Here is an 18,914-nt window from a genome sequence, read left to right on the forward strand (position 1 = left end):
AAATGACCACAATTTTGATGCTTACTTTCATCAGGTATAAACAGTAAATGATCCGTGTCTGTAGAGGGCGCTGTTACTCAGTGAGTCTCTGTCATTCGGTGGTTCAGATGCTCACATGTGCTCCTTTGCACACACGTGTGAATCTGCACTAGTGAACATCTGAGAATATAATTGATCTCAACACGGCTTTACCTGAGTACCAGACTCTCACTGCAGAAGTGAAAGATTTTTGAGAGAGCACTGGATGAGCACACCATTTACATCTCGTATCAAACACTCAGCGGTTCAAGCACAGAGACTTACGTAAGCTTTCCTGCGGCTTCAGCGTGGTGAGGGTGATCTGTGGTTTCTCCGCGCTGTCTCCGATGCTGTTGGTGGTCCAGAGCTCCAGCTGGTAGGTGGTGTCAGCCCTCAAACCCCTGAGCTGGAATCGCATGTTCGTCTGCTCCGTCTGCACGCCGATCTCCGCCCGCTGACTGTAGTCCGTCTGCTCCGTCTGCTGGTAGCGGATGACGGCTCCGGAGATGGAGTGACCCTCGGCCACTGACCAGGTGATGACGGCTGAGGTGTCACTGATGTTACAGGTGGAGATGTTGGCAGGAGGAGGAGGAGGCTCTGATGGATCACCGACAAAATGAATCAATAACACTCCACTAGTATATCCAACTTATCCAACGCATACACTTATATGCAGCAAAACTGCTTGATTGTTTTTGCCATTAATTATCTGAGGCATTAACATCATTATTTTCTGTGAATTTGCGATGAAACCATGTGTTTTGAACGGCGCTGTGACTTTGCGGTTAAAAGACATCAAGAGGGCTTTCAGAGGAAATACAGATATCTCAGTCCAGAAGGAATCCACTTAAATCAGCTTTATAGCATGTTTGAAGCTGTGATGACACTCCAGTAACAACAGCAATCAAACTATATGGCTGTTAACTTAAAAAACCGAGAGGCACAAAGGCATCCTTACTGTCGCTCAGGGTCCAGGCGCTGACGGTGGGACAGACCTGTCCTGCGGCGCTGCTGGTCGTCCTCATCTTGCACTGGTATTTGTGTCTGGGTTTCAGCTCATTTAGACGGAGACTGGAGGAGTTCGACGCAAGCCGGAATCTCCTCTGGGTTCCCGAAGCTCCGACCTGCTGACACGTGATCTCGTAACTCCAGTCCTCCTCGGCAGGAGCGGCGTCCCACGACAGGACCAGCGAGGTCTGACTGACGGGGGTCAGTTTCACACCCACGGGGAGCTCTAAGAAAGACATTGGCGTCTTATCGTCCTGCCTTGTGATGAATGTGAAGATGTGTTTGAGCTCTTACCGAGCGTCTGCGTGGAGAAAGTGGCTTCGGGTCCAGGCTGGCCCGTTCCTCCGGGTCCGAGGCGACTCAGCTGCACCTGTGTGGTGTATCGGGTCATGGGAGAAAGGTTTTCCAACCTTACCAGAGATCCGCTGACTGTTAAACACATGGAGAAATGTGTCTCTTTTAATTCATGTCTGCTATCTACTCAAACATACAAACAAGTTCTGCAGTTTTTTAATAATTTTCCACATATTATCAGACAGCAAGAGAAAGCTGTGTTTAGGCATTTTCCTTATGCACACAAACCCCGAACTAAACACCAGTGCTCTTTGCTGTTCTTCAGTTTGCACCAACAAACACGTTTAGCTAATAAAGAAAATTCCCCTAAATGAAGTGAAACAACACAAGCATCAGATGAGGTCAGGGATTCTGGAAGCAGTCATGTACTTTTCCTCTGGTGTGAAATGAAAGGCCCTTCCGGAGCAAAGACTTCACCCGCATTCTTCTGACTAGTCATAATATGTTCTGTATTTGACAATGATCAGAAAGATGGTCATCATCACATTTCCATCATCTTGCACAGTGGAAATATGTATTGCACTGGACAGTTTGCCAAGAGCAACACAGCGACCCGTAACCTCGGATATGAAATGTTCCAGCTGTCCTATGCAATAACACACCAACAAAAACACACATTGTGAAACGTATTAAGTGCCGTTACCCTCGACACTTTTCCATGTAGATGAGCTGGTTTGTTTGTAGAAGACCTTGACTGATGTGAGAGGCCCGTCTCCGCTGTAGGGCTCTTTATTAACCAGCAGCAGCAGGTGATGCGGCCCGCTGCCGTTCAGGAGCGGAGGATTCTGGGGCTGCGGAGGAACTGAAACCGAGACGTGTTTATTATTGTAGTCAAAAACAAGACATGGGTCTCAATGCCATGATATTGTTGTATGGCACATTAGGCAGTTTTCTACATGACTGTTTGTGTCACTCGGCTCGTCTGTGTTCATGGCATGTTAAAAATGGATTCTAAAGGATTTGCCTGCAGCGGATCAGAGCGTTTTTTACACATAGACTTCTTTACAGAAACAGACCTTTGTCTAATCGTCCAGGTTCTAAACCAGACAGAGCAATAGTAACACCAACATAAACGGTCACATTCAGTATTGTAATCTTACTCAGTTTAGTATTTATTGTGATTCTATCCACCTTTATCCTTAATGCGGAAGTAAGCCTGTGGGTGAGACTTCCGTTTTGTTATCCGCTATAGGGAAATAAAGTGTAAAACCGATGCTACAAATCAGCGTGCTCATAATTGATAATACAATAAAGTAATATGGTGAGACACACCAATTTGCAATATCAAGCAGCAACACAAGTTAAATTGCACAGCTACAAACAGCTGGATGCGGATGAGACCAGAATCCACACTCATGAAATTTACATGTGTCCGTGCCCACTTTTACAGGAATAACGTGGATAAGCAAACTGTAAAAAAAAAAAAAACTGCAGTCTTGCTATCTTAGCAATTTTTTCATATTTTTTTACAAGGATTTACAGCTGCCTTGTTAAATATTTACAGTTAATATTTGCGCAATGGACATAGCTAATTTCATAGCCATATAACATTTTTGCCCTTGTATGTGGAGATTGTTGGGAACTTTTACTAGGAGGAAAATAAAGACTGATCTTAAGAAACTTCTCACCTTTGACATTTACAATAAACTCTTTCTCCTCCTGATAGCGTCTGGTTTTCACTTGGCACAACCAGCGGCCAGCGGCCGACACGCTGATCTTCTCCACCCTGAATGTGGATGTAGTTTGATCATTTTCCATCTGCGTGTCCATCGCCTGAGAAAAAACAAAGATAAGGCATTGGCTCGAGCAGATCTTGTGCCGAAACAGCGGCGATGTTATTGAGATGGGACTCACATAGACAGTGGTTTTGTCCGGTTTGACCAGGGTTATTTCACCGTGTAAAGGAGCGGGTTGGCCTGACGCAGAGCAGTTGACGGTGTACGTGGAGCCTGAGTTGAGCTCTATGTCTCTCAGACTGCTCACGATAACAGGTTTCACATCTTTCAAAAGAAATCACAAGCAGACAAGGATTCAGCCCAGAAATCTTCCAGAAAAACAGGGCGCTTTCTTTAAAATAGAACGGTGTTCACCTGGTTTCTCACAGCGGGCTCCATGTCTGCCCACACACACACATCCTCTGAAGCGATTGCATTCCCCCTGTTCACACTCACATTTCTGTTTACAGTCGGCGCCGTAATAACCGGCCGGACAGACTGAAATCACACCAGCACAAAATCACATGCCTCCTCAATATAACTGACATCTATTTTAATAAATGATCATAACAATTACAACAGATTAGAGCAACAAAATACACATACAAATGAAATGTTTCATCAAAATGAAAAGAATAAGTAATATTTTAACAAAATCTTTGTAACAGTGTATTTTTATTGCACTTCAGAACACATTCACAGTACTACCATTATTAAAGACAGTAAAATGAGGAATATTAAAGGAAACTTGTGTTGAACTCTATAAGACTTGATCTCACCTTCGCTGCAGTTAAAGCCCCTCCATCCAGACGCACAGGAGCATCCGTACGGGTCTCTGAGACAGAAGAGCAGAGAACGACAGACTCCGTCCATGCAGCGCTCCTTACAGCTCCTGCCGAAGCGGCCCTCACCGCACACTACACACAACACACAACACAACGACTAACAGCCTGACAGAGAATATAGACCTGATCTGGCCTCCCTTTAAACTCTCAGTAAACACCCATTGTCATATTTTAAGAGTGGGGCTTCAATCAAACCTCTCTATACCGTATGTGATTTTAGAGAGGTTTATCCCCATTAAAGTGGGCAAATAACCATGATCCTGACTCTCTCTGCAAGAACATATATTATTGTAGGATTAAAAATGTATTCCTATTGGTCTGTTCTTTTATATTTTTGACATTTGACGGAAGTTATTACAATTCAAATGGCCGTGATTCTGACTGGTGGGTTATTGCTGACTGGTTCGCTAAACTGAACATCCAATCAGAGTTCTCGCTCTCCCCGACGGCCCCGAAGAGCCGAGGTTAGAAAACAGCAAACAGACTGTAGCCTGACAGACGCTCGCCGACTCTTTATGATATAATGCTGCCTTCATGTGCTATCGTAATGACGGTAAATACCAAAATCCGACATCTAAATTACACATGAACACCCACTCACGTTGTAATTTCCACTGGAAAGCTCTACATTTTTTATGAGACCCGAGTTGCCGAGATGGGATAAACTTTGACCTTTCAACATGGCAGACAGCAACGAAACTATACTGAATGATAAGCATTGCATGATGTTAAAAGTTCTCTGCTGTTTAGTTGGTTAGTTTGTAGCCCCCATAATGCTGGGGCATAAAGGATTTTAATAACGTCGCTATTTAAACGTAGTGTTGTCTTTAAAAATACCGTTAAGAGAAGATGCTAGCTCGTCGTGGCTGTGCGGTACAGTGTTCTGAAGGAGGCAATTTTCTCATGTTATTTTATTTGGTCTGTTTTACCAAAGTAGCATGTGAGGACAAATTGCGAGTCCGCCATGTTTCTCTTCACTACGACAACAAAAGCACCTGAACACGACACACTGGTAATTTCCACTTCACAAATGGAAAGCATCATCTTTCCCATATCACATGAACCTCTGTTATAAACGTGACCTCTGAGTATATAAGCAACAAGTGTGAGTGTTACCGTATTCACAGGTGAGTCCTTTAAACCCCGGAGGGCAGATGCATTCGCCCGTCACATCGTCACACACGCCTCCATTAGCGCAGGACAGACACGGGTTCGTACAACCCGCTCCCCAGAAACCAGCCTTACAGCCTGTTAACAACATTACACCTGAACATTACTCACCATTCTGCTAAAACACTTACACTTCTTTAGCTCTGTGACAGAAAACATTTGTCATTATTTCAGCGCAATAAACACATTGATCAATATTTTAACATTCGTACTTGCAGAAAAAAATATATATAATTCAAAACCACTATTATAGATGAGCAAATCGATGAAAAGACATCGATGTATGGAACAGATCTGAACTTAAGTGAGTTTTGAAGTCAGTATTATGGGTTTTTACTGAATGTCTTCAGACACCTGCAGATCACTGATTGGTTCAGAAGACTGACTGCAGACGCTCTTCATAAAGAATTATTGTGTTCAGGTCGAGGGAATGATTCATCGCTTATCACATATTTATTTCAATAAATAAAAACATTCAATGAAGATAACATGGACATGACACAGTGAGAGATGCACATTCAGCCGTTTAAAGCAGCCTAATCCTTCTGGAGCTCCAGACTCTCAAATCCACAGACCACTAACTTGACGGCCAGTAATGAAATATACATTATAGTGCAGCGTACAGTGAGAGGTAGGGTTATTCGTCTTTATGATGTTAAGTGCATATATTTGACACATTACCGTACACTTTATCGAGAGTGTGTTCAATGATTGGTGTTTGGTAAGAACTGAAGGACTTACTCCTGATGATCAGTCGGGTTATTGCTGAGCTGAATGGAGCTCCAGAAATATAACGGATCGCATATATTCCAGCATGACTTTTGGCTTTTGCATTGATAATTGTGTAATTAATCACATCCTTGTCCTCTTTGGGTGACGTGTGTTCAAAATGTCCTGAAAAAAACAACAACAGCTAGAACAATAAACACTGTAATGTTACTGATATTCTTTAAAAAAAAAGTTGTAAAAAAACAAGAATAATGTGGTAAATGCTGAACACTTGTAAATGCTATTTAAAAAAGTAAAAAGTGTAAGCCAAAATAAAGAGAGACAATTAATTATAGAACTTTAAAATCTTTAGAGTGCCTGTATATGGACACTTTAAAATCCAAGGCACTTTACTATAAAACAAGGCACAGATGTTTGTTTATATTGTTTATTGAGATAGATCAGCTGAGTTCACACCGTTTTTATCGATGACTGTGTCCTCTGCCAAATATGTCTTTCTCGAGTAAGAGATGTTGACGTCTTCACCTTCATTTACAGTGATTGTCAGAGAAACAGGGAGGAAAGCCGCTGAAGGAAAAGGAAACAGTTAAACCCCGTCTGCTGAAAATGACACAACATTAAAAGTGCAGTGTATGCATATACTGTACCAGCAAGACTTTTCCTTCAAGGAAGCCTAACGTTTCATTACCTTCATGGAGCATCTTGTAGGTGTAGATTTTACTTCTGTTAGCGTTTTTGACCTGGCAGTAAAAAGCCCCAAAGGTGTGATTGCGGGACATCCACGTGACTTTAGCGGCAGAGTGGTAGCTTCTGTCAGGTTCAGCGCTCAGGATATGAGCTTCTTGATCGGGATACTCGTGGCCCAAACTCAGCGAACCGGTGCCAGAAGCGGTCCAGTCGCTGCTCACACACTGGAGAGACGGAGAGTTCAGCGAGGACACGACCGGGTCCGGATTGATCAGAGTCACGTCTGAGATGTCAAGAGTGCTGCCTGCAGAACAGATGAGAAACATGACAGGAATCATCGACACATCTCCACTCATATCTGTTACCTTTACAAACCACTTGTATCTAACTCATCTCATTGTAAAAAGTAATCACTGGAAAAGCATCTAAAAGAAAAGCATCTAAAGCGAACTAATTTTGTCAAATTTGAACTTTCAGGTGGATGCAGTAGTGAAACTAACCGACTAACCAATTGACCAACAAGGCAGGCGTGGCCTAATGGTTAGAGAGTCGGACTGGTAACCTGAAGGTTGTGGGTTCGAGTCTCAGGTCCGGCAGGGATTGTAGGTGGGGGAGTGAATGTACAGTACTCTCTCCACCCTCAATACCACGACTGAGCACCGAACCCCCAACTGCTCGCCGGGCGCCGCAGCAATAGCAATATGGCTGCCCACTGCAGTATGGGTCACCATACTTGGCCTCATGTCACCTTCTTTCCACCTCCAACTTTAGTAAACAGTACTCTTCAGTACTGTATTTTTCTTCTGAGAACAGTATTCTTCTGAGTACCCCCGCTTAGACTAAAGGGATACAATTTCCCCCATAAATTGATTTATACATGCATTTTTTACCTTTTATAGAGGCATATTTTATGTCATATTCTTAACATTGTATTGTGACGATCTAGTAGCCGTCACCCCAAATTGTCCACACGAGGGCGATGTGTTTCAGAACGTGTCTGATTCGTGCAGTGAAGAATAAAAAAGGAAGTGTTTGTACACCTGAGATTAGAGCGTGGCGATTGGCGACCACGGCCTTGCTACCCTGAGTTTTGGATGAGCTACATGGAATCTTTGTACTGTGAGAGCCGATCCAAATCATTCTGACCTTACTACGGTGAAGTGACCACGACTACAGAACAGTTCTGAACTTACCGACCCACAAACAGGGGCTGAATCCTCACGACTGACGCTACGGGATGTACAAGTATTTTGCTGTTTTTAATCTCTCTATGTGGGTAGCTGATTACTATGCTCCTAAACACTTTAAAGGCGGTGTGGATGTCGTTTGGAAACACAAATCGTGCACTAGCTGAATCTTAACATGATTTAATCACAACTATGATGCTGGTTGACAAGAATCGTAATAGTTGTTGCTCTCCTTTTCTTGAACTTTAACCTTTTTCCCTTAAATTTAAAAGAAAGTTCACTGAATCTTTAAACAGTGACTGGTCAATGTTGGTTGAGTTTTTTTGTGGATGTAGCAGTGAGCTTTCAAACTGCCGAACGTTTGAAATATTTAAGATGAATCATTGATTTTTGAACTGTTTGAACTGAATCCCTGAGCTTTGGAACTGTTGAATTGAATCATTGAATGTTTGAAGTGATTGATTGTGGTCAAACTGTTTAATGTAATAATTGAGCTCTGATTAAATTTGAAGTATTGATGGGTGGTGAAAAGAAAATGGGCAAAAGAGGTACCTCTAGTCAGTTATGTAAAGAGTTTATTTGGTTGGGTTGCACTGACATCTGAGAGTATGTACATACAAATTTCTTTTGATTTGCTTTGTGAATGGTCTGGTAAAATAAGTTTATCATATAATTGTATTTTTGTGTGTATTAAGAAAGGAGGGCAAATTGAAATAATACCTCAATGCAAGGTAACTGGTTTATTTTTGTCTATTTATTGTTGTCTTTGGCTCAAAAGGGTTCACAAGTTGTTGTTTTTTTCCCTTTTTTACTTATAAGTAATTTATACTAAAAAGCAATAAATGATGGCAAAATTAAGCGATTAGATTTAAAATTAAGTCACTTTCTAAACGAGTGAGGCGTTGCATCTTTCATTTATTCTGGAAGCAAATGGCTGTAATTCACTGACCCTCCGAATCATCCAAAGCTGCAGATTTCTTCAACAAAACACCGCTGTTGCTCGGAGATGCACACCAGTTCTGTTGCGGATTTCGTTGCAACTATTGTTTTGTTGAAAATACAATATTGTGTTTAAAATGTAGGCTAAATTTAAAACGTAAAATGCTCACTTAATATTACCTTTTTGTTGAACTGTTACATAAAATCAACACTTGCCATTGTTTGGTTATTCAGAGAAAACTGTGTTCTTGCTCCTGTTTTAGACATGAAAAATAACTCACACAGGGCATGTTTCTGAATCAAAGATTGTTTCTTAAATCAATCTTTCTGTACAGTCTGTGTCAATATTTGGTCTGTGCTACAAATCTACTTAAAGACACAATGAACAGCAGTGCGATTTGTTAAAGCAGCATACTCTGCGGCATCCTATCAAATGCATGCTGCTGCTGTGGTTTCAGGCAGTTTTGACAGCAAAAGATGAGGTGATTTGATGTCATTTTACAGCACTCCCATTTTCCTGTTTAATAACATTTTGTTAATTTTGCTTTTCAAATAAATACATGCTCTGTTTTAATGTTAATTTAAATTGGGGAAGAATGAATGAATGAATGGTAAAGCTCAGCATTTTGTTCGTGAACCCCGGTTTGAGAACCACTGATCTAGTGTGTTGGACTAAAGGTGTGTTCACACTGTTCTAATGACCAGACCAGTAGGTGTGCACCTTAGGTTGGTTTGCCAAACGGCCAAAAAACATCACCAGAAGAAGACTATGAACTGAACTTCATACTCAGATCGTGTTTGAAACGTGGCAGAAAGATTAAGCGAGTTTTTGTTGATTCACTTATGAACTGTATTCTTCCCACAGTGTGTGCTATCGTTTTTAAGGAACAGAAAAGGCCATTTTAATTAGTTTTACTGATGAGCATTACTGTTTTATTTTTATTTATCTAACCTTTATTTAACCAGAAAGAGCTCACTGAGATTAAAAATCTCTTTCACAGGAGTGTCCTGGCCAAAATGGGCAGCAATACAATCAATTACATCACAGATAAACATCACACAAACAGACTAAAAACACATTAAAAGCAGTTGCATATTGTTAGATCAACTTCCATTTGCCGGATAACTGATTTAAAATGATCTAGAGGCAGCAGATGTTCTCATTTTAATTTAGATTGAAGGGAATTCCAGTCAAATGGCGCTGCATACATAAAAGACTTCTTACCTAGCTCAGTTCGAGTAAAAGGAACAGAAAGAGTACAACAGTTTTGCGAACCAAGAAAATAATTCTTGGTAATTTTCTGTTGCATAAAACAACAGAGATAGGAAGGCAACAACCCCAAGATGGCTTTGTAAATAAATAAGTACCAGTGCATTTTTCTTCTGGTGGACAGAGATGGCCAACCTACTCTGTGATACAAAGTGCAATGATGAGTTGAAGGTTTACTATCTGATATGAACCTTAGAGCACCATGATAAACGGCGTCTAAGGAAGAAAGAAGATAAGAAGGTGCAAACTGATATACAACATCACCGTAGTCAAGGACAGATAGAAAAGTAGCAGAAACTAATTTCTTTTTTACATTGAATGAGAAGCAAAACTTGTTCTTGAAATAAAACCCAAGCTTAATCTTCAGTTTATTCTTCAGTTGAGTGATATGAGAGCTAACAGATAGGATATCATCAACTATGATGCCTAGATATTTGTACTCTTTTACTAACTCAATCGCTGTACTTTGAAGGGTCTGAAGAGATGCTAAATTATTTTCAAGTTTTTTTGAATTAGAAAATAACATATACTTGGTTTTATCAGTATTCAGAACAAGTTTTAAACTATGAAGCCTTGACTGAATAACATCAAAGGCTGACTGAAGCTTAGATAAGGCTTGCTGTCCAGAGCAAGCGCTGCTATACATGACAGAATCTGTAACCTTCAGTTAGCTTACTAGCTAGCCAGTTACTACTGACCGTAGTAATAATGTAAAATAAACACGAGTAAACATCAGAGAGTATGTTGAGAGATACAACTTATTCAAATTATCATGTCTCCATTTTTCAGTATTTAATGTTTGAGCAAAAGTCATGAAAACAAGTTATCACAACTATCCTTTAAATGTTCATATTTCAGAAAATTCTTTGGAAAATTCTTCTGGTGAGTAGAAAATTTTTTTTCAATTAAAATTGTTTTTAAATGTGTGTCAATGCTCAGCACTAATTATTACCATTTTCTTTTCATATTGTATGTGCTTTTTTGGGGGACTTAAACTCATGCAGTAGAAGTTCTGCCTGTTTATTGAGTGAAAAAGGGCTCATCTCTTGAAAAACTGATTAAAATATGGAACCTATGGAATATGTAAGTACTCCATGTCCTTGTTTTCACACATTATTCACATGGGCTGTGCTTAACAAAAAAATCACACTTTGTACTTTTGTGAAACCCTGCACAGAATGATATTCATTATATTTTTTGCTGAATGCTTGTGATAATAGTGCTATTAAATATAATTTAAATATTGTTTTTCATAATTGTACAGACAACAAACATCAATGGAAGATGACCAGCAGTTCTCCATGGCCTTCCACTCTTCCTCGCAGATTTTAACGAGGCATGTTTTCTAAGTAATTCTGGCTGTGATATTCTGTTAGTTAGTGTAATGACATTCTGATCTGGCAAGAAAAAATCAGGAGCCAGAAACAATATAAGAAAGAAAGGAATAACAAAAGTAAAACAAAAAATAAAAATTGAGTAAAAAAGGAAAAGGAATGTATAATAAAAGAAAATAGTTGTAAAGAAGAGAAAAAAAGTTTATCCAGAAATTAAAATGTTGTCATCAATTACTCTAAATTACTCCAAACCTGTAAGGCCTTCGTTAATTTTCCAAACACAAATTAAATGAAATCTGAGAGCTTTCTAACCCTGTACAAACCGCACCGCTGGTTCAACCGTAATTGAATGAAGCTACTAGAATACTTTTTGTGCACAAAGAAGACAAAAACAGGAGACTTTATTCAACAATTTCTTCTCTTCTGTGTCAGTCTTCATCGCACATTGACGAGAGTACCGTGACGCATGCGTGTGATGTTGCTGACGCAGGAGCCGGCGATCTGACACTGCACCTTGTTCACAAGCAGAGGGATTTATACGCATGCGTCACGGTGCTCTGGTGAAGACACGTCAACTGTTGAACCACTGATGTCACGTGGACTGTTTTAACAATGTTCTTACTACCTTTCTGGGCCTTGAATGTGTCAGTTGTGTTGCTCTCAATGCAGGGTCAAAAAGCTCTGAGACTTCATCAAACATATCTTAATTTGTGTTCTAAAGATGAATGAAGGTCCTACAGGTTTGGATGAGGGTGAGTTATAAATGACAGAATTTTCATTTTAAAGGCAATAGAAATAGAACAGGGTTGAAAAATTAGATGGAGGAAGAGTAAAAGAAACACAACAAAAAGGAAAGAAGTCAGAAAGGAAGGACAAAAAAATAATGAAGGTAAGCAAATGAAACAAATAAAACAAAAAGGAGGTTAGAAAAAAATACAGAAATCAAATAAATAAACAATAAACAAGAGACCAAAAGAAAGAAAGAGTCAACTTTTTGAGCGCTGTTTCCAAACGATGTTCCCATTGAGAATGATACTTCAGATGGGTCGTGGGCCCTGTGTCTCACCTGGTGACTGCAACATTGCTCCATAATTTGCCCCGTGTATCATCTGTCTTATATATGACTTGAAAAGTTTAAGACATGGCCTATGAGGGTGATCTCTTGATCACGGTTTTCTGATCATTCTTTAGAAATCATGCAAAATAAATATGTTTAATCAAAATATATTTATGTTTGGAAGGTACAGTTGTATTGAAAAATCTGGACGTGGAAAATCTTCCTCTAGCTATGTGCCTGGTCTTTGGACTTTTAGAGTTATGCTATGAAATTATTGAAGGATACCTTTCATTTGATTCAGTTGCTGAACCTAAAATACGATTGCTAAAAAAATCATCTGACGTAGAAATGTTATTGTGGTGTGATGGAGCTCTTTTGTTCATGATTGACTATTAGTGATTTAGAAAATGTTAAATCACTACTAAAGGATGCATTTCATTTAGGAAAACTTGCAGTTTGCTTAAAGTTAAGTCAACCTTTGTTGAACTTTGGAACATAATGCAAAAAATCTTTAATGATATTTGAAAGATTTCTGTCCCACCATTGAAAGTTTATTCACACAAAACTCTTTTGCTGAGTAAATTAAGCTTCTGTTACCAAGAATAACACCGCTGATGCAATTCAACATCAGCAACCATTGTTCCAGGTAATGTGCAAACCAACTCATGGCATTGAAACGAGGCAATGTTACACCTGTTTTTTGTGGTTTGCTCATCATAAAACCCAAGCTGCTTCTGAGGAAGCAGAAAATGCCTGTGACTTTAAACTCAAACACTTTAGCAACTCTGACCACATGAAGAAAAAAAAAAAAAAAAAAAAAAACCACTGAATGCACCAAAACTGAAATTCTGGCATCAAACTACTGGTCAGAGACACAAATCCAGCCGACTGGAGTCAGGAGGGAAGGATCGGGCTCAGAAACACACAGATGAGGTTTAACCTATATGTTCTGGTTCTGTAGAAGGCTGTAAATGTGCAGAAGCAACACAGAAATGTCTAAATGTGTGACTGAAAACATGCCACACTCTGGTCGTGTAGTAAATGTATATGGTGTGTGTCATTTTGGAAATAACGGACAGTCACAGTAATCTGAAGGAATGTGTGAGAAAACACCCCGAGCAATGCTTTAACATTTCCGTGTGTGTGTGTGTGTGTGTGTGTGTGTGTGTGTGTGTGTGTGTGTGTGTGTGTGTGTGTGTGTGTGTGTGTGTGTGTGTGTGTGTGTGTGTGTGTGTGTGTGTGTGTGTGTGTGTGTGTGTGTGTGTAAAGGGTTTGGGCTTTAAACAGTCAACCAAAAAAAGCTGTCAAGATGAATGATGACTTGTTTCTTATCGTTGGGTGTAGTAGTACAGCACTGGCTTGATATTATTGTTTTGCCTTAATGATTAGTGAGGAAAACAGACAGAGGTGTCTCCATCTCAAACACACACACACACACACGTTGGGTTTACATGTTTTATGGGGACATTCGGGCATAATGGTTTTCATACTGTACAAACTGTATTTTCTATCGCCCTAACCCTACCCTACACCTAAACCTAGCCCTCACAGGAGATTGTGCACACTTTTACTTCCTCAAAAAAAACTCATTGTGCATGATTTATAAGCCTGTTTCCTCATGGGGACCTGAGAAATGTCCCCACAAGGTCAAAATCTACTGGTATTACTATCCTTGTGGGGACATTTGGTCCCCACAACGTGATGAATACCAGGTACACACACACACACATACCGTTTCTGATAACACATCATTCAGCTACAGACACATGCATCATATTTAAGGATAAATCACTGAAAATGTACTGCTCTAATTGTACTTTTTTCTGCTGCTTCTTTCTCTGCCCCCATCAGCTGAAAGAATCGGCATAATTCTTGTCATGTTAGTTTAAGCATGTTCCTCATAAATGCCCAATGTGTCAGGTCAGGCTCACTCTCTTGTATTGTTTAATATGTTCTGATTTCTGATGATGGGAATATTTTTGCCCAAAGGGGAGTGAAGAGTTGGCAGAATGTAGTGGGGTGTGGATCTGTGAGCTAAGAGTCGAGGAGAGGAAGGTCAGAACGAAACGCTCAGCGGCTGAAACTCAAGCTCCTGCTTTGAGGGGATTACTGAATCAAATTTACATTAGTCTTGTTTATTTATTGAAGCTGGAGCCAGCAGAGTACTAAATCACTATACTGTCCACTGTACACTTTAATAGTATCATGACCGGGTTCTGGCTTCTTATACAGAAACTCAACACAAAAAGTTTTGTTTATTGTAATTGGACACAGGCCATGTATAGAGCAAGAAACAGCTAAAATGTATTGTAGGTGGTTACCACACACACACACACACACACACACACACACACACACACACACACACACACACACACACACACACACACACACATCACACAATCTCTCTCTCTCTCTCTCTCTGTCTCTCAAGCATCTTAAGGACCTGTGAGCAGTTCAATAAGGAAAAGTGCATAAAATCTATTTTAAGTCCACTAGTTTGGAAAAATGTAAAATAATGTCAAACCATCTCAATAATACATCAGTAATTTAAACAAAGTATAGTGATTTCTAATTTTAAAAAACAGTTTAAACAAAGTATCACCTCCATAATTTTATTTTCCTTACATGTACAGCACTTTGGCCAACCAAGATTGCTTTTAATTAATCAAATGAAATAAAATATATATATATATATAATTCTCTGTCCTGCATATATTTAGTTACACATAATGACATAATAAATGAACCAAAATAATTTTGGATGTTGTCAGAAGTTTTGGCTGTTGTTACATGGGGCTTCATCTCAAAGCTCCATCAGAACCAGCAAAAACAACAAATGCAGACAAGCCACAAACAGCCCAAGAGGTCCTATTAACCGGAGAAACAGCGAATGAAAAAGCGGCGTTACCTGTGATCAAGCAGCCAATCAGACACAGCGTGACGGAGGAGGACAGGTGCCTCATGGTCCCCGCGGAGCTCAGCTGACGCCGGCCGGTTCGTCCACATCCACAGAGAAGAGCTTCCAGTCTCAGAGACCGAGGGTCTGTCAGAAAGTCCCGTGCGCACACATCCCTCGATTCGGACACAAATGAACTCTCCCTTTCTTTTCCTCCCAGTGTCTCCACCCTCTCGTCTGCCCGTCCAGGCACAGGGAGTTGAAGTTCCTTTTTCCTGTTTCCTCTCTCTGTGCTGTGAGGATGGGAAAGGCCGCAGCTTAAACAATCGCATGTCATTAATTGCAGCTCCTGAAGGGAGGCTCCCACTTTGAGACGAGAGAGATATTCCGCAGCAGCCTTCCTGAGAGAATCAATCAAACCTTTAATCGGACACTCTTTCAGCGTGCTGATTTTGATCACGACTAACTAGACTTCCAAGTTGAGCACATGTCTGTTTATTTAAATGATCATTTTATATACGTATTTCGGAAGATTGATAAACTGCGCTGAAATGCATTGAGAGACTCAGTGGCCTCGGGATGCATCGCTATCGGCATCTCGATGGCTGACATCAGAACATGCTGGAGAACTTCAACAGGTCGACCACGAAAGCCTTGTTTTAGAATCCAAATGAACGGCATGCGTTGTGCTTGGGTTTCCACTCTTACGCTGTAGAAGAAAACAAGAAATGGACTGACCAAATCTAATTTAAAACACACGTTTCACTGGTGAGAGTAAGTACCGTGAACCCCAATAGAGGTTTGCCCAACAGGCAAGAGAAGTTTGCAAATATTGAGATGAAGTAATGGACCCTGGAGGGCAGAAGAAAAACAAGAACAGATTTCCATACTTCAGTGCTTTCTAAGAAATCAACAAACAAACTGAAGGCGTATCTTCCAGCGTTTGCTGGATTGTCCTGTCAGTAATGTGGAGTAACAACCTGTGATTGAACAACTTTAGTTGCTACTCTTAAAATGTGGCTACAGAAACTCCAAAATGCATGCTTTCAAAAACAATTTCATGCATAGCCATTAATCTAAGAACTGAAATCAAATCAATCAGTCGGTGTTTCCACTCTTTGCATTTGAAAACAGTTTTGTCCAATGTACTGTACACCTGGGCACTTTAAAAAAAAAAGTTTGCAGATGGGTTGTTCTTTGAGAAGCCAGTTCTTCTATGGATCTGGACTTGAGTCCGAACTGTTCCCGTAAATCCCAGACCGACTTGGTCTCTGTAGATTGAACCATCTGATGGAATATAATAAGACTTGCAAAAGGAATGTTTGGAAATGTAAAATTAATATTTTCTACAGGCACATTAAAGCAATATATCATATAACACCATTCTAACCCAAAAATAATTATTACAAAGTCAAGAGTTTGTTTTATTTACAAGGTAAAACAATGACAGAACTATTTCAACTCTGGCCTCTTACCCACATGTGGTAGGAAAAATATTCTCACAGCCCTTTGACTGCAGGCAGGAACAGCTTAAGGAACGAATGTTTAGACAGAGCTTAGTTTTTCTTCCTCTCTCTCTCTGTGTGTGTGTGTGTGTGTGTGTCACAGCTAAAGCTCATTACTCTTTTAGAAAGAGTTTTAATTATGCAGATCACGCACATCCATCTTATCAGTGTCTAACGGTGAGCAGCATCTGTTCAGTGCTAAGAAACTAGAAGATGACCTGGAAGCACAGAGGAAATGATGAAGGAGGATTCTTCAGGCTCCATGAGGTCAGTCCCTGAAGCAGGGTGGACTTCCTCTCTGTGGCCGCACACCCAGAACGGGCTCAGAGCCAGACCTGGGCAGAGACTGCTAGAACACTATCATAAACGTCCACACTCGATGATCAGTAAAACTGCAGTTTGAATCAACTAGAGAGTTAATTTCTACCTCAAACCCTTTAACTCAACATAATTTATTCATACTTGAGAAACATTCAGTTACAGCATCCTCCAAAAGACTAACCTCAATCTCATCCCAATATAACAAACAATATTGGAGCTTTTCTTTCTTCAGTCATTCAATAAAATATCTTTATTTATATAGTACTTTATACAACTCACATCATCAAAGGAAAATAGTGTGTAGTAATGCAAAAGGGCAATAATAAATACTCATGTTTCAGTTAAAGTCAATTCATCATTGATTCTGTGATGTCATTGTCCAGCTCAATTCAGTTCAAATACTATATCTGTGCAATTGAGTCTACATTTTCCATGCCTTATGGGTTCATTCCATAGGCGTAATTTTTTTTTTTCTACTGTATTTTTTTTTTTATGGCATTACCCCAACCCTACACCTCAACTACCCCTCACACAAAACAACAGCCATTTTTACATTCTCAAAACACTTCATTCTGACTGATTTATAAGCTAGTTTTATCATAGGGAACAAAAAATGTGTGCAAAATTTACTAGTATTGCTAGAGTTGGGGTACTCGGACTCGAGTCCGGTCTCGAGTACAATTTTTAGCGGACTCGGACTTGTCATGGACTTGTTTCTTTGCATACACACCCCCAAAGTGTGCTCACTGAAAGCGCCTCTCAGTTTTTTTTTTTTTTTTTTTTGCATGTTATTGCTACACACAAGTAATGTCAAAATGCACCGTCTTGGAGAGTATTCATGTAAATGCAGTCGGTTTTGTCTTGAGTTGTAAGTCTTTTATAAGTGATTAGTTAATGATGAAATAATCATTTGCAAAACATTCACAAATGATTAATGAGTGATATGCTAACAATTTGTGTGTTTTGTAAATTAATTTATTAGTCAGTTACAAGTTAATTTAAAAGTAATTAGTTAATGATAAACAAATTATTTACAAAACATGACTTTGTTTATAAATTATTAATAAATTATATGTTAATTTTATTTTAAGTAATATGCTAACAATTTACCAATCTGTCGTAAATTATCTTAAAAATAGCATATAATAAAATAATCAAACATCCTTAGTAAATAGTAAAAAAATTGTCACCCCCCATTTTTTAAAATAGGCTTGAAAGTGCACTATATAAACTTAAATTGTTGTAATTCATGAACACTTTGAAATACAGATGTAAGGTAGGTGACTTTTTTTGTTAAGAAAACAATCAGCAGATTATTGCAGAAGCGGGAAAAAAAGTAATATTAGTAGTATTAACAAATTACCGAAGTTTAAATTTACTGTGAAGAAAATACACTGTGCAATTTTTATTATATTTTATATAAAATACATATTTTACATAACAGGTTTTATCCTAAATTTAATATCAATTCGAAGCCTTACATCAAAATAAGTTATTCCAAAATTTAAGTTGATATGAAAAAAAAAAAAAATGTTCTAAAGTGTAAACAATTCATCATTTGTAAATGTGTTACACATCATTTGTAGATCTTTCTTACATGTTAAAATGATCTGGTGTATATAAGACATTTACAATGCTTTCTGCATCCCCTAATCTAAAGTGTAAACTACTCGTCAGTTGTAAATGTTTTACAAACCTTCTGGTTCCAGGTTATGTGTGTATCATGTGGGTATACACACTGGGGGAAAGACCTTTGAATAATGAGTCAAACATTTACAAATGATGAATTGTTTACACTTTAGATTAGGGGATGCAGAAAGATTTGTAAATGATTTATTCATGATGCGATCTTCAGAGAAGGATAAAAATGTAAATG

General features: G+C 39.2%; 1 protein-coding gene across 1 annotated transcript; it reads right to left on the reverse strand.

Moving 5' to 3' along the window:
- Positions 1-55: 55 nt before the first annotated feature.
- LOC141345839 (angiopoietin-1 receptor-like) lies at positions 56-15,386 on the reverse strand. The gene is made up of 13 exons (XM_073850757.1): positions 15,225-15,386; positions 6,528-6,830; positions 6,296-6,406; positions 5,852-6,004; positions 5,057-5,188; positions 3,875-4,012; positions 3,471-3,593; positions 3,235-3,380; positions 3,009-3,153; positions 2,024-2,182; positions 1,321-1,455; positions 977-1,252; positions 56-615 (listed from the first exon to the last, which is right to left on the reverse strand). The coding sequence occupies exons 1-13, from the start codon at positions 15,277-15,279 to the stop codon at positions 278-280; spliced, it is 2,214 nt and encodes a 737-aa protein (XP_073706858.1). The 5' UTR covers positions 15,280-15,386; the 3' UTR covers positions 56-277.
- Positions 15,387-18,914: the final 3,528 nt, after the last annotated feature.

This window comes from Garra rufa, chromosome 11 (genome assembly GCF_049309525.1).
Source record: "Garra rufa chromosome 11, GarRuf1.0, whole genome shotgun sequence".
NCBI classification, from domain to species: Eukaryota; Metazoa; Chordata; class Actinopteri; order Cypriniformes; family Cyprinidae; genus Garra; species Garra rufa.

Coding starts and splice junctions, on each gene's coding strand:
- LOC141345839 (XM_073850757.1), bottom strand. CDS start 15,279: ATGAGGCACCTGTCCTCCTCCGTCACGCTGTGTCTGATTGGCTGCTTG. Junction 4,013..5,056: donor AGGACTCACCTGTGAATACG/GTAACACTCACA, acceptor TGTTGTGTGTAG/TGTGCGGTGAGGGCCGCTTC. Junction 3,381..3,470: donor AGCCCGCTGTGAGAAACCAG/GTGAACACCGTT, acceptor TTCTTTTGAAAG/ATGTGAAACCTGTTATCGTG.